This window comes from Pimephales promelas, chromosome 17, assembly GCF_988280905.1.
Source record: "Pimephales promelas chromosome 17, fPimPro1.hap1.1, whole genome shotgun sequence".
Classification (NCBI taxonomy): domain Eukaryota; kingdom Metazoa; phylum Chordata; class Actinopteri; order Cypriniformes; family Leuciscidae; genus Pimephales; species Pimephales promelas.
Window position 1 is genome coordinate 20,562,542 of NC_142785.1, and position 16,352 is coordinate 20,578,893.

The 16,352-nt window shown below is 38.6% G+C and overlaps 1 protein-coding gene across 25 annotated transcripts in view; it reads left to right on the top strand.

Annotated features, from left to right (window-relative positions):
- Positions 1–16,352, top strand: part of nrxn1a (neurexin 1a) — a 245,765-nt gene that overhangs the window by 75,947 nt on the left and 153,466 nt on the right. For 13 of the 25 annotated variants that reach the window (XM_089122111.1, XM_089122110.1, XM_089122113.1 and 10 more), the window contains 3 exons: positions 1,173–1,190; positions 2,879–2,908; positions 3,657–3,668. The exons of 5 other annotated variants lie outside the window; for them this stretch is intronic. In XM_089122111.1, coding sequence (XP_088978237.1) covers positions 1,173–1,190; positions 2,879–2,908; positions 3,657–3,668 — 60 coding nt within the window. The remainder of the gene's footprint in view (positions 1–1,172; positions 1,191–2,878; positions 2,909–3,656; positions 3,669–16,352) is intronic. 7 more of the 25 variants (XM_089122116.1, XM_089122123.1, XM_089122121.1 and 4 more) reach the window with 5 other exon arrangements.

Here is a 16,352-nt window from a genome sequence, read left to right on the forward strand (position 1 = left end):
TTGTCATCTTTTTCTGGCATGGCACGCTTTTCTGTTTATGATTTTTTTTTTCTCCTTTGATTTGTTTTCATACATTCATCAGCATTTTTTTTTTTTTTTTTTTTTTTTTTTGTGGCAGTAGTGGTGCATGCAATTTGTGTTTGGTCGGGTGGAGGAACCGGCTGCGGTAAGTCCCTGGTCATTATTCTCCTCCTCAAGATGCAAAACACGGAGGTAGGATTGGATGCTTTAATTTTGAGATAGCCAAGTCCATTTTTAGGGAGTCTTGGGTGAGTTGATCCAGGGACTGAAAGTGTCACCAGAAGTAAAAGGTGTGTTGAATAAATGCATGAATGAAGGTAATGTACCCTTTTTGTCTAAGAACAGATAAAAGGTCATTTGCATTTTAATCCAAATTAAAAATGCCAATTTAAATTGGGTAATTACATGACAAACATATGCATATTCAGGTATTGTACATTTCTTTATTACTGAACTGACTTGAATGATGTCATTTTGTCTTATTAGGTTCATGTTGCATCAGCTATCTGCATTTTTATTTCCGAACACGTGCATGCTTCACATCTAGCCCCTGTAAATTTCCCTCACAAACACCATGAACGCCATTCAAAATGATAAATATTCCTACTGAAGATACAAATTGTTTTGAACAGCCTTTCAAAGCTGATCAAAAAAACAATCTTGATGTTTTAATGTGCTATTTTAATTTTTTTCCTGAGGGAAAACAACATATTTTGCTTTGCTTTGTATAAAACAACAATCATAGCTATTAGGGGTCCCACCCATTTCTCTCCATCTTTTAGTTTACTTTTAATTACGATTTGCATGTTTGCGCATGTTCATTGATATACTATGAAGAGTCTTTTTCACCATGTGTTTTATCAGCTTTTGAATGACTTAATAATGTGTTATCATCATCTCACCATTGAACATCACTCTTTCAGAGTACTATAGACTCAATGAGATTAGATCTTGAGGAGGCCAGAGGACATTTAAAGTCAAATAAACCCTCTGGTCTTTGCATTTTCCATGGTAATGAATGTTTGGCCTGGGCACAGGATGATAAGACGCATGGTAACCACGGTAATCCTCAAGGCTGGGCCACCTTCCAGTCTGCATGCTTCTTAATCAATGTCTCCTTCTCTCTCTTCACGCCTCGGCCGCCCCTCCAGAAGAGGCCTATGTAGGAGGTGGGTTGACGTTTTTTTCTATTTTCTTTTCATCCAACCCCTGTCCCTACTCATGTACTTCTCTCTGTCTTCATATTTCAACTCGTTCTTTTAGAAATATCCACTATTTCAAATTTTATTTGACTACGGTACACAGACAGTGAGTGGAACTGGTGTACAGCACAGGTAAAAGGTATGCATCTTCATTTTGCAATATTATTATTTAGAGCACTTCTTTAATTAGAGGTTGTCTGTAAACACATGGTTCATTCAAATCGGTGTGCTCTGCTGAGCAGAAACCAGAGGCTGGAACAAAATGGACGCCGTACTGTTATTACATCTAAAGATACAGACACATGAGCTTTTGAAACCTCATATAATAAATAAAAAACACAAACTCACGTACATAAATATGAAGTTTTCACTACAATGGAAAATCTGGAGAATCTGGTTGGTAAGTACTATAGACAAATGACAAAATCTGCTATTTCTTACTAACAGAGTTTATATTTGAGGAGAAAAACCTACACTCTCCATTCAGATTTATTTTTGGAGGTATATATATTTAAATATTTTGGCTGTGGCTCACAGGAATCAAAACAGAAATCAAATTAAACGGTTAGCTCACCTAAAAATGAAAATGATGTTGTTAATGACTCACACTTGGCTCGTTCCAAGCCCGCAAGACCTCCGTTCATCTTCGGAACACAGTTTAAGATATTTTAGATTTAGTCTGAGAGTTTTCTGTCCCTCGATTGAAAATGTGTATATACGGTATACTGTCCTTGTCCAAAAAGGAAATACAGTCATCAAAGTAGTCCATGTTGAAGCATCAAAAATACATTTTGGTCAAAAAATAACAAAAACTATGACATTTTTTCAGACACCGCTGACGTGTTTACTGGTTACTGGTTACCAGAGAACACGTCAGCAGTGTGTTACATCAGCAGCGTCACTGCGGACAGAACTGGAAGACAATACAATGTTTAATCATAGTTTCTATTATTTATGGACCAAAATGTATTTTTGGTGCTTCAAAACATTCTAATTAATCCACTGATGTCACATGGACTACTTTGATGATGTATTCATTACCTTTCTGGAGAAGGACAGTACACCGTATATAGATTTTCAATAGAGGGACAGAAAACTTTCGGACTTAACCTAAAAGATCTTAAACTGTGTTTTGAAGATGAACGGAGGTCTTACGGGCTTGGAACGTCATGAGGGTGAGTCATTAATGACATCATTTTCATTTTTGGGTGAACTAACCCTTTAAAGATGAAATGGGTAATATTGATTTATCCCAATATGAGCTGTAGATATTTTGTTTTTGTATTGACACATTTTTCTGACAAACCATTATTTGCAACATAACTTAACTTATCATCGTCTTCCTCCTGTGGAAGGTTGACCAGGCGGGCGACAAGTTTGTTGTTTGGCGACTGAGAAGTGATTTATTTCTTTTTCTAATCTAGATGTGTCTCTTTCGAGTGTGACTGATAAAGCATTGCAACCGCTGGGTTGAGGAAATGCTTTTTGAATGTTCCCTCACACCCACTCTCTCTCCCTCACCTTTGACCCCACCCCACCCCCACCCCGCGGGCATCCACCGTTCAGACGATGCCCGCATGTCAATGTGACAAAAAAAAAAAATCCTTCCCATGATCCCGTTCTCTGTGCTGACTGTGCTCTTGTCTTCCCTTAAGGTCTTGCGCACCTGATGATGGGCGACCAAGGTATGGGTTTAATTTCTTACTCACCTTTTTGCCTCCATCAGCCACTCCCTCCTCCATCTCTCTGCCTTTCTCTCTCACTGCCTTGTGCTGAATCCTCCTCATCTCCCTTCACTGCTGGTAGGGTTTTACTGGGGCTGCTTTCTTTCTGGCTTGGCGCTGAGTCAATGGATGGTTTGGTCTTTTCCATTTTTTTCCCCCTCCACCCTCCCCTCTGTCTCTTGCTCTCTATCTCTCTCTCTTTCTGCTTTTACTTCCCTTCAACCCATCATGCCGCTTCTTTTGCGCTTTAGTTTTTCTCTCCGTCATTCTCTCAACAGCCCCGCTATTCCATTGCCGCTTGCCAACTTCATTTTCATATAGAGGGGAAAAAATACTTTCAACCCAGCTGAAGATGTGAGTTACAGGGACTTCTCTCAGGGGTCTGTTCACTCTTTGTAAATGTGCTAGTCTGAAAATTCTCCGAAACTGGAAAGCATTAGCCATCTGTTCGATATTCATGCAGTCTCCCTCATCTCTCCCATCGTCATGTTCTGGCATGTATCGCGATAGGAAGCATCTCCTCATTGCCTGCCCTTTCTTTTTTTTGTCCGCAATGCATGGAGTCTCTTCTAAACGTAACCTTTCATTTTTCTGTGTCTGAATCTAACACACGGTCATAATTCTGACTGTTGCCTCTTTCCTCTCCTTTTGTATTTTTCTGTATCTCTCTGGACTTTCTCTTCATGGAACCATAATATCAATATCATAGGGAAAAGAAAAGGTATATAATGCTTCTTTCATACTATGTAATGATGTAGTTCAACTTAAGCACTTCATGTATACTCCTGTATATGTGGCTTTACACATGCATCTGTTTATTCTTGTGTTTGTGGTACTGAAGTCACACTGATTTTTCTGTCACTCCGTACAAATATGACGAGGGGCTGGAAGGTAGGTGCGACGTCATGAAACTGCATCATTGTGCGATGTGTCAACAAATCTAATGTAGGGTTATCAAGAAAGACAGCACTTTATAATTAGTCTGCTGCTAGAAAATCAGTTGCACAGTGTTGTGTAGATATGCATTAATACCTACAGGCAACTAACAGTTTGCTTTGTGTTATGATCTATTGCAAAAAAGTAATAATAATATATAGTAATTGCCTCAATAGACAGGTTTATCTCAGAAATATTCAAATAAAACATTGACCACAAGGAGTCGACGATGAGAACACATGCAGATTTGGGACACATTTGAAAGTTTTTCTAAAAGCATTCAATATGAACATGTGTTGTCAGATCATCCCCCAAAAAAAATCAGGTAAGAGCTCTTAAAAAAAATTCAAATTTTCATATTATGCAGACATTGGTCCCTTTTAGAACATTCCATACTGCCTGTTTGCACAAATGCATATTGATTTAGTAGTATGCTCTTTGATATTGAAATACAATTTTTGAAGAACCAGAACGGTGAGATCCAGCTAAGGTAAGTGGGCGGCACCCAACACACTCACCACCGCAAGAACTCACATCCTGCACCCGGCTCACAGACCACTGCATGCTGGTTTATCCACTGAAATGTAAAGGGCTCCACACATAGACAGATGGGGTTATGTACCTTGGTTTGAAAAATGAGGGATCCATGATTGGTGGAGCAGGTAGGTGTGCTTTCTGTCTTTCGCTGGGATCTTGATTGTTCTCTGTAAGGCATTGACACCCAGGCCATCACACTATCCTGAATGGGCTAATGCCCACAGGAGATGTGGGGGCTTCAAGGCTTCTCTTAGCACATTTGAATACATTTTCAGAGGCATTTATATTTTCTCTCATTCCATTTTCTTACAGAAAATTGGTTTTCATCTGTCTGTAAAATTGAATGAAATGGTGCGTGTGGCGGCTGACCTTGACACCGGGGTCACGCTGGCATTATCAAATGAATTTTGCATTGTGATTTTTTTCTGTGGATATACGTTTGTGTGTGTGAGGACCACGGTTGTTACAGAGAAATTGAATTAATTGAAATGTGCATTTCTTTTTTTATTCTGTTTATTGTTTGTGTAGCAGCTTCCGTTACATGCTTCAGTGAAGTCCTGCAATTAAATTGACCGGCAGAACTAAATAACAGTAAATATTTGTAGTTTTACTTTTAAATTTGGCTGTGACTGAATATAATAACTGAAGTTATGATAAACGTTTTTTTTAAGCTACTCTGTTTGTCCTGAAGCTTGAGATAAAGTTCTTAAGTATAAAATAGGGAAGTATGGGATTTCACATGCTTGTCGTCTTAGCATTTGTAATAAAAGGTTGGGCTGGTTTGCACAAAAAGCCCTGCAAGATTTGGAATGTTACTATGGTGTTTAAATTATTTTTTTTTACAGTTGTTAAACACCATAAAAAGCTTGAAAATGCTAAAATTCAGATGTGGCGAGCAGGTCGAGGGCCGTACTCAACCTACGAATCAACCTACTAGATTGTCACACCAAAAACAAGTATTTTAAAATGTTTTTTAAACCTCTAGTTCTTTTTGTAATTGCAATCCATATCCCTTTAATATGATACTAGGTCATTTGTTTAGAGACATTTAAAGATCAGGGGTCCTCTGAGCAGTGTCCTTGCTTTCGGCATGAGCGAACTCTTTGTTTATATGTGTGGTTCCCTGTGGGAATGTATAAACCCATTTTTACTTGACATTAGCTGGTTCGAAGACAAGTGCAAGTATCTTATTAAAATACGTGCCGTACAGCACAGATGAAGTGTGCGTCTGTGAGATTGTGCTTGTCTCCTCTTTGCAGCCGCATTACCGTCGTTATGCTAAGTTGCTTTGGGGAGGATAAAAGATGTGCTGTAATACGGGTGGTGTGCGGAAGGCCGGTAGGTCTAATTGCTGTCATTTCACTCGGAGAGAGCCTGTGAAGCTGAATCGTTGCTGCAGGCGCTGTAAAGCCCGGTTCACAGGTGGGACTACGCTGACTCCAAATTAGAATTCTTTAAATCTAATTGACATGGCGGCATAAAGAATGCCGAAAGTGTGGGTATTTATAGTAAATCCTCTGAATTGAAACCTCCTGCACCTGTTTAAATAAGCAATGTTGTGGTAGACTTGTAAAATTTGTTCTATTCTTGAAAAGTCTTGTTTTTGTTGCGAGTGAAATTATCCAGCCAGCTTGTGCCATTTAGCATGTTGAGCTTTTACTATAATTTAGAAAAATGCTGTGCTAGCTGCTTGGTCGTTTCTTCTCAGCCAAGAAACGCACCTCAGATACCATCATTCACTTGTGTCATTGTCGCAGATGACCCTGAGTGTGATAGGAAGAAGAAAGCCTGCTGTGACGTGTTGATCAATACGTATTTAAAATCCCATTACACCTGCCGTTGCACATCGGATGCCTCGTTAATGTAATTACAAAAGTGGAACGGCCTCTTAAATGACTACAACCGTACATTTGCTGACTTGCCACTGTCGTGTTCGTTCATACACTGTGATGTATTAGGTGAAACACAGAGAAAATAAATTGTGCGCCGGTGGAAAACACACCACTGCCTTTCCACTAACTCGCTAACCCGCTAGCTAACCACAATGTCAATATTTCGAAAATAAATCAATAGTTCTACCTCACAGACACAGGCGATTAAAGATGCTAATCTACTCTGAAAACAATGACCTTTCCAGACCTGTTATGTGATACTTTGTGTACAGGCTGAAAACGAAGTACAAACTGACCATTTTAATCTTAATTGCAGCGTAACTCACACAAGGTCACACATTCCAGTTATAAGCACTTCCTGCAATCTAACAGCAATTCATCCATCACAAATCCCATCACCTTATACTCTGTTCCCATTCATCGCTCTTTGACACAAAACTTCAAAGACTTTTTTATGAGGAAGAGAGGCAGTGTTTCAGGCATGCTGCCAGTTGGAACTGATGCTATGTTGCTTGAAGTAAAAAAAAAAAAAAGTAGAAAGAAAGAAAATAAAGATTTTTTTTCTTTTTCTTGAAGGAAGAGCATGTTGTGTTATTTATGGATTTAATACTGCCTCCAGACTCTCAGTATTCATATCTACAAGACACCAGTCCTATGCTAGACCTTATCTTAAATTGGGCGCACATTTCAATCAAACGCAAGAGTTTCAGTTGGAATCATTTCGGATGAGATTTCACACAAAAGATATAAATATATGGGGAAAGCATTCGAGCATCAGTGTTTACAGAAAACTTTTGTTTGTAGGTATTTCCTCTGCTGACTAGCAGTCATTTGGAGGGTCATTCTTTCTTGATCATTTCTGAAGTACTCTCAACATTGTTTTTCTAACCACTTCAGACTATAAACAAGAAGTCGAAAGCAAACACAATTACAGCTGAAGTGAGACACGTTCTGACACGTTCATTTGCCATTGGTGTTGTTTTTAAAATGCGACCCAAATGGCTGCTTCAATATATTATAAAGTGTAGAAGAAAATAGAAACACGTTGCAATAAGGTCCAATTTGTTAATGTTAACGCAGTTAAACACCAGGTATCAAGAAATGACAATGTACTATTTTTAATAATATGTGCTCATGTTAAATAGAACTTCCAATACATTAACATTTATATATTTCACATTGAATAAATTAAACATCGGCTTCGCGTTGGAGTTCTGGGACCGTATTCACAAAGAATTTAATCTCACCACTAGGAGTACTCCTAAATCGCACTAAAATATTTTAGCTAGGAGTTTTCTCTTTAAAGTCACTACTCTTAATAACGAAAAATGACAACTCCTAGACTAAGATTGAGTCTTTGTTGCTATAGATGACGTCAATTCTCATGTTTCAATTCTCTACTTTTAGTGCTAAAAGGCTTCGTGAATTACTCTTAGTGAAAAAAAAAATTAGGAGTCCTAAAGTTAGGAGTGACACGGCCATTATTTTTAGGAATTGCTCCTAAATTCGCCAGTTAGGCGCTACTTTTAGCCTTAAAATTCTTTGTGAATACGGCCCCTGGTCATCTTTGGGATTCATTTAGCAGTGATCTGTTGACTGAACATGATCACTCTTATTACATGGCCATTTATCAAATAAATAAATGTGTTTACATGTAATATTGAAATGTATTTATCAGCCTACCCAAAACATGAACATAATTCTGTTACTGGATTTATAATATACAGTGTTGTTGGACGACAGTGACTATTAGTTAATATCTGGCAGCTTAAATCTGACATTCCATTGAGCCATGTAAAGCAATATTCCATTGAGCAATATTTATGAATTAATTATTAAATACTTTTTTTTTTATTTATTTTTTTTTAATTAATGGATTTAACTAATGTTAATAAATTGAACCTTACTTTAAAATGATATTTTAAGCCCAGTTTACACACTTGATTCAAACACCCATGCGGGTGTTTTCTTCAGATAATGTACACGATTTATGGCGGTTGTTTTTCCCAACATTTATTCAATTGGAGCAGTCTGTAATGGAGGACAGCTCATTTCATGGGGTTCAGAGTCATGGATAACCCCATCAGAGCAGCAGACATTTTAGGATTGTGTCTGGGCTAAAGGTGCTGAATACTCAGACAGTCAGGGGACCACAATGAGTTCACTGTCGCCATTTATGTAGAGCCGATCATTGTTAATAAGATGATTTTCTCATTAGATTCCTATAATGAAATTAAAAAGTAATCAGCAGATGTCATTCATGCGTTTTTGGAATGAGGGATTTATCTTTGTGAAGGCGGAAGGATTTTTTGATGGGTCAGTCTAGCCACTGAGAAACGCTTCTCAAATGCCACTATGCCTGACCAATTCAAAATGCATCACCCACCTCTTCTAAATGGATTTAAACTGAACACTGATCCCAGTGGCCCCAATTTGCCAGTTTCTATGCAGCGTACTGAAATCTAGGAATACAATATTCACTATTGATATTTGAGAATCAAGCCACGATACTATGTAGATGGTATTTAATTAATGTGGTGCAGTGTTTTTCTAATTGAGTTAAGAGATTGTCGTCTTGTTTTTGTCTTTATGCAAATTAAAGTTCCATAGATCTTTTTTTTCTCCATTCCAGGGAGATGTGAAGCAGTACTATGGAATATTACTTTCTAGTGCTATTTCTATTTGCTGAGGGCCATGCCATCAAGTAATGACTAGCAACATGCAAGTATTATTATATATAACTATGTGTCTAATTATTTGTAATAACACATTTATTTCAAGTATTACATTACGATCATTGAAAAGGTGTGAATATATTAGATATTATAGCCGTACATGTCATGCTGCAAAGTGTTATGTTGCAATCATTGAGGCAAAAATAGGACCGAAAAGACTGGAATGAGAGGGAGAAATAGATAGGCTCCGTCTTTCTTTCCTTTGGAGTTGAAGCAACACTTTTATCTTGCTGAAGGAGAGGAACATGCTGAGCCTAATTTGCTGGAGCAATGCTTGCTGGCAGTATTTTTCCATCAGGTCAAGCTATTTTGAAATACCCTCAAGGTGTGATAGTGCTTGGACTCATTGTTGTGGTGTGCCTGCCAGAATGTCATTACCAGCATTGGTAGGTGGGTGCTATCCTCGTCCAATGCACTGCACGTTCACATGCGTGCTGAGGTGATTTGATAGCTGATATAACCTTTTGGAGGAGATTTAGTAATATTAGCCTGTAAACATAATAAATGAATGTCTATCGCTTACTTTTGTTATTGACTCGTGGAAGATGCTTACTGCATAAATGGATGCTTTTCGTGCTGCAAGCAACTTAACAACAGTCTGCAAATGTACTGTATAACAGACTGATTTCATGAAATGGCGTATGTATGACACGCCAATTCCTATTTCCATTTTTGCCGTGCTATCAACATGCATAATCGCTTTTCAGTTTATGAACGCTGTTGACTTACCGTTACATTACTGTATATATAAATATATGACCTACCCTAACCCCGTCCCTAAACCTACCCATCACTGGGTTTAATACCATTTGTGAGTCTTCCCCTACCATCATAGGAAAAAAAAATATCACTCCCAGATGTAGATCTACATTTTGCTTCATTTCGCTCGGACATTTAACGGCGTGTACACACACGCGGAATCACTCGGACATTTAACTGCGTAGACACACGCATACACGTGGATATCTTTTCTCTGTGCCATTATTGTTATAGTTGTGGTGTGTTAGAACTACTGTATATCTTTGTCATTATATTTATCATCCTTGGTGTGAATCAACTTTTTTTTTTTTGTTTACTGAACATTGCACATGTAAAATTCACACTCAATACCAGAGTTGTGCTCCATTCATATTTTAATTTTATTTTTCAGTTCTTGAATTCGAAATTGTAAAATTCAAAGAAATTAATGTCACTTTTTTTTAATAAAGGCAAAATCCTTGATGTTTGAAGATGGATAAAAAGATCTTCACTTCCCAAAATGTTATACCTACATTGAATTTCTTTGAATTCAGTAGATTCCACTTCCTGTCATTCAAATTCAACCGTCTGTAGGGCGATGCCGATTCAATAGAAAAATCTGTCTTCTGCTAAAAATTGATGTCACCCAAGGAAGATCAATGTAAATATTAACTGATCGTTTTCTCCAGGTATTATACGTGGACACTGCAGCTATGATTCACTGACCAAAAGAGAGAACTGTGTTTTTGAGCATTAAACAGAAGTAGAAAGTCGTGACAACCCTCCAAAAAAACGTAAATCCGAAAAAAAGAACGAAAGAAAACAAAGAGAGAAATCATTGGCAACACAGATCAATACACAACGGACACACAAGCTCCCCAGGTGAGCAAGATGGAGATCAGACGTTGAATCGATAGCCTGCAGTCAATAGAGGAGAGTGACTGAGGTGATGGAAAACTATATCCTGGGCAGACGAGCGAGGGCACAGTCCCCGAGGCAGAGGTGGGGTTGGGGGGGTTGGGGGCCCTAAGCTGAGCTTGCACGACCGTTTCATTTTCAGTGGGAATATGTCCGACCTTGGTTATTTAAGATCAGCATAAATCTCCCTTGAGTAGAGCTGGCAGGAACTCACTCCCTGTTGTGCCACTTATCTTCATAGAGCATCGTTCGCTAGCAGCCAAATTGTCAAGAGATTATTTTTTTAACTCTATTTATTCTTTTATACCTTGGTAGCAGATGCGATATCGTGATTTATTGTTGTTTCGGCAGGTTGATGCCAGGAATAAACAGGATGCTTATCTGTATTCTAATTTCTGAAAAAAAACAAAAAAAACAACCTACAATAAAGCACTGTAGCCTCCGCGACCTTTAAAGTGATTAAATACACAAACATGCACATTGGAAAATGAACCTTAAATACACACACGCACACGCACGCGTGGTTTCAAAGAATTTTTGAAAAGCTCTGAAGTGATGTGTGATGACAGCTTGGGTATTGAAAAACAGTAAATATGCATGAGAATGGCTGCTAAGCATTTTCCTCTTCACAGTCGGTGGATTGTGAAGAAAGATGTGGATTGTGTGACTTATTTCTCATGAGTCATAAAGCTTATGCATTCATAGTCACTCCTTTAAGTGCCATATGTGAACTTCAGATTCAGGCTGAATACGGCAAAAGAGAAAAACGTAACCAGTCGGATCCCTGCGGTTAGTTGCCCTTAAAGGTTTGCGATGCAAAAAGATAAACAGACAGACTGGCGTGGTAGATTGACAGGAATTTTAATGAAACCATAAACGAGGCTGTTTTGCCCCGCTCAGATTCAAGTGCAAATTCAAGCCGTCCTCTCAAGATAATTGTAATACCTTAATTAACAGAACACATGAATGCATAAAGGCCTCAGAAGGGAAAATACATATTTAAATCCTTCCGTTTAGCCCACTTTGATGAATTTCAAATTTCTCTCACTGAAGGGATGTGGAGCGCCCCCGCGGGAGAATGAGGTCTGCCATTTCCCCATTCCTCTTGACCTGCCAAATCTATGGCGGCCGGCACCAGTCGTTCTCCCTGGGGGTGCGCGGCTACTCATTAATCTCCGGCCCGCCGTCCCAAAGGGGGCAGAGTAATTGTTTAATAGTAGATACCGAGAGATCATGATTCTCTCCGTTTGACATTTATGAGGTCATCAGTGTCTCTCTACATTAATGCACGTATTTATTAACACGTCACGGCCGATAAAGTGGGCTTTACGGATATCCAGCGAACCACATGGCCAGCTGCACATAATAAGAGTATCTGCGTGACATTTCTAATGAGCGTGTCATTTACTCAGAGATGCAATTACATCACTGATATAATGATGGGCTGTGATTTGACATTGTGTGTTTTTTTTTAACCACAAACCGCAATGAAAGTGTTGTGTGTCTTGCCCTCGCTGATATTCCTTCTGTTTGCTTAATTGTTTTGCTAATTTTCCTATAATAGCACAATGCTTTCCACTCTATTTGTCGATTCTAAAAATATTTTGCCATTTATATTTCTGACACGGGCGATGAGCTCTCTGAATTTCAATGAGTGTGGATTGCTATATATATATATATATATATATATATATTAGGACATTATTGATTTCGGGTCAAGGGCTGGCTGTAGGATAACTCTTGTTAAAATGGACACCTCTTGTCATTAAAACCTGGCCAATAAGCCATTACTCTGGAAAGGGTGTTTATGTGAGCCATTCAGTCTTCAGGCTTTCTGTTGGGATTGTTTTCCCACATCACAAGTCCCCATGGAATCAAATGAAGTTTTTTGGCTTTAATTATGGAAGGAGTGTAATGAAAAACTATGGTGACATGATCGAAGGTGAATACATTTTAGGCATTTGTCTGATGTTTTTATCAAAAGTGACTTATATTTCATTTAAGGTATACATTTTTTCTTAGTTCCTGCTTTCCTTGAGAATCGAACCCCTGACCTCGACATTGCTAGGGCCATACTATTGTTGGAAGGAAGGCTATAAGAAATTTGACTTCAGTAGCGAACTATACTGGCTATTTTTATGACAGAAGGCAGTTTTCCTATGATCGTCAATTGAAGCCACCAAAGTGCAGCTGCTCGGTCAATTCATTTAAGTTGACTTAACAGAGAGACCTCTTGGATTGGCTGTCTCAATCTAAACGTATGGTCCATCACATCTTTAATAGCAAGCACAAGATGGGCTCACCGCCACTGGCTCTGGGGCTGATCATTCGTCTCGTGTGGAGAGGGGGGACGTAAATCAGACCTGGCTAGGGATGTGACGCCTTGGACGGGGATAATTTGTGCTCATTCTGTTCTGGAGAAACTGGGCCAGAGATCATTAGGCCATAAATCATGCCAAAGACGGATGTAAATGTAAAAGAACAGGAAACACAAAAACAGAACCCTGAGTCAAGACTGGAAATGGAAACATTGTGCTGTGTTAAATGGCTTCCTAGTCTGGGTTAGCTGGTAATTTTCCTTGGGCAACAAACTGTCAAGGTTTGAAAGACTTTTAATTGGTGATTTTCAGTTTTAATGAAATACTACATGGTGTTCCGTCACATTGTCTTGCTATTAGCACTATTGGAGTAGTGTTCTAAGTAAAGTAGGTGTGAGTGTCTTTGACTGATGGGAAATGTTCGTACTTTGCATACAGTGTTGTTTAGAAACAATTCAATTGAAATATTTTACCCTCCGAAAGTCTTGGAGCCTAATTTGATGATCGAATGCCAGATAAAAGTGTACAGTGAAGCCGTTAGGTGTATATGTACCTTTTGCAATGGAGAAATTATCTGTTTTTGTATAGTTGGGTAGTACGAGCTTTAACTGGACATCACAACCACATTAAGCAGCCATTACTTCTGTAATAATATTGTATTATTGTAATATTATTTCACAATTTTTATCAAATAAATGCAGTCTTGGTAAGCATAAGAGACTCCCTTCAAAAAACACTAAGAAAGTATTCTTAATTATGTCAAAAAGCAGTGTATAACTGTAGTATCTGTAGTTAAAAAGCTTTGTTTTTGTAAAATAATTAAATTATGATTATGATTTAGTTCACTACAAATATAGCTTTATCATTATTTTTTGTCTCAGTGGAATTTGATAGATTGTTTTTTCATTATTTGGCTTTTTTTACAGTACACCTTTTGTCTTTTTGCCCTGCTTTTGTTCTTTTCAGTCATTTCCACCTTGAACTTTATATTTAACGGTATGAGAGATTGTGCCTCTACCATGTTATTTTACCCTTTACAACCGCTCTCTCCAGCTAGCTATACAGACAGGAAGGATATAATTCATCTCTATTTGTGTAAATGTATGCTTATTTCATCATTATAAATGGTTTAAATTGATGTTATTTACTCTTTTCTTTTAATTTAAGACTGCTTGGCATCCTGTTGCAGTAGAAGTCTTTTGAATATTCATCCAATAGCTTTTTTTTGTTTGTTTTTTTTGTTTCTGACGTCTGCTTCTTTTTTGGGTGGGAGAGTCCACAGTAGTGGGAAGATTCAAAGAGTACATTTGGTGTGGGTTGTGTTGAAACTATAAAAGAGCCGTATGATGCTTGAATGATGTAAAACAAAAGATTTGAAGTGAGAGGAGTTGTCGTGGTTACCAGAAAAGCGATTGAACAATAGCTGATGTTCTCCTTGGGACCGAAGAGAAAACTAACGTCACAGTGAGAAGGGTTGCCTGGCAATGCTGGAAGAATAGTTGTTTCGGTTTGTGCTGTAAAAAATAGAGTAATATATTCAAATGAAAAGCACTTTTGGATCTTCAATATTTGGAGTTTCATGAATGGGTGATGGAGACAAAGAACTCTGCATCTCATGTTTATTCTTTTTGTTCTTCATGCTTTTGCTGACAATGAAGCACTGAGCGATCTTTATTAATATTATTTCATAACGCTTTTGCTAATTGATTAAAAGGTGATTGCTGAAACGTCTAACATGTTCTGGCTGCATTGGTCCATCTGGGTTCTAATTGCTTTTTAATTAAGTCTTTCTCCCTTTGAATCTTTATCACAGATTAATGCTTTTTTTAAAACGTAGGGCAAAGATTGGATAAGCGAGGTTGTTTTCTTTCATAAGATTCCCAATAATCCATATTCATGCCTGGTATAGTGTTATGTTAATGAATTGGAGCTCTTTACGCTGGGTAGAAATTAGTTCTCCCTCTCCTCTTTGCTCCTAGTGATAAGTGCGAGAGCCACACTGCGCTCGAGTGGAGAGCAAGCTCTGGAATACATTTAGATTCCCACCACAAAAACAACCTGTCAAATTGGAAATATGGAAATATGACAGCTTATTGAATCCTAGGCAGTTTAATGAAGAATGATATTTGATAGGCAAAGCATTTTTGTCAAAAGCAATTATACAAATCGTGTCTGTGCCAAGCCTGGCAAAAACAGCCTTGATTCTGATTTCTTTTCTTTTCATTCTGTCTTCAGATGTGCATCCATACTATGATTTAAGTGAGAAACAGAGGAAGAGAGTGAGAAGAGAGCAGGTTGGCATCTGCAGCTTGGGCCAAAAAAGCATAATACCTCATAGAGAAAGCACTCAGCGAACTGAGAAGAGCAAATGGAACCGATGTCAAAAGAGCAGCTTTGCTCTGTAGCCTGTGCTGAAACAGAGCAGGCCGCTTTCTAAAGAAACAAGGGCACACAGACAGGGTTCATGTTGTGTGCTCTTCTCTGTAAATACTATGCGTTTTTATGGATCATTCCTCATACTTCAGAAAACTGAAGTTTTGCCTCCACTCTCCCACTCAGAGTGATTTCAAAAGGATACAGTAAATCACCCCAAAATGAAAAAGCTGTCATTATCTGCTAACTCTCATGTCATCCCAAACCTGTTCGACTGACTTTCTTCTGTGTAACACTGTTTCTTCTACTTTTTTGTTCATACAATAAAAGTCAATGGGAACCCATGTTTGTTTTGGACCTTACAGAAGAATACAGATTTGGAACGACATGAGAGTGAGTAAATGACAGAACTGTCGTTGTTGCGGTGAACCACCCATTTAACATCGACACTTTTTACTCATCAATGCAATTACAAACGTCAACAGACCTCAAGGATGTATATTTCTAAGAAACATTCCCCTTTAAGTCCAGGAATTTGCTTTGCTGATGCAGTGCGATTGCAAATGTGCCATGCACGTTCGCTAGAGTACATACGTCTCAGGGTGGCGTTTTAATCCCGCGCCGCTTGCGACGTGAATAAGTGCTTGTACAGTTCAACATGACCCACGCCTGATACTTCATTTCGGGAAGGGGGCTAATTTGTCTTCTCAAATGGATTTAGTTTGTCAGGGCTTTAACTAAATTGAAAGCCGGGAGGACGAGAGGTAGAAGAGCAGCGAGAGATCCGTTAAGGTGGCGCCGTTACCGCTGACAGACTCTGCTGTGGCGACTGCGATATTGCAGCCATTGCTCACTGCCACTGCGGCTGCAGGAGCCACAGGATGCGGAGCATAGATGCCTGTGTTCGAGACCATTAGGGACCTGGGCAACCACTGAGCCTAAGGGAGAAAACACTACA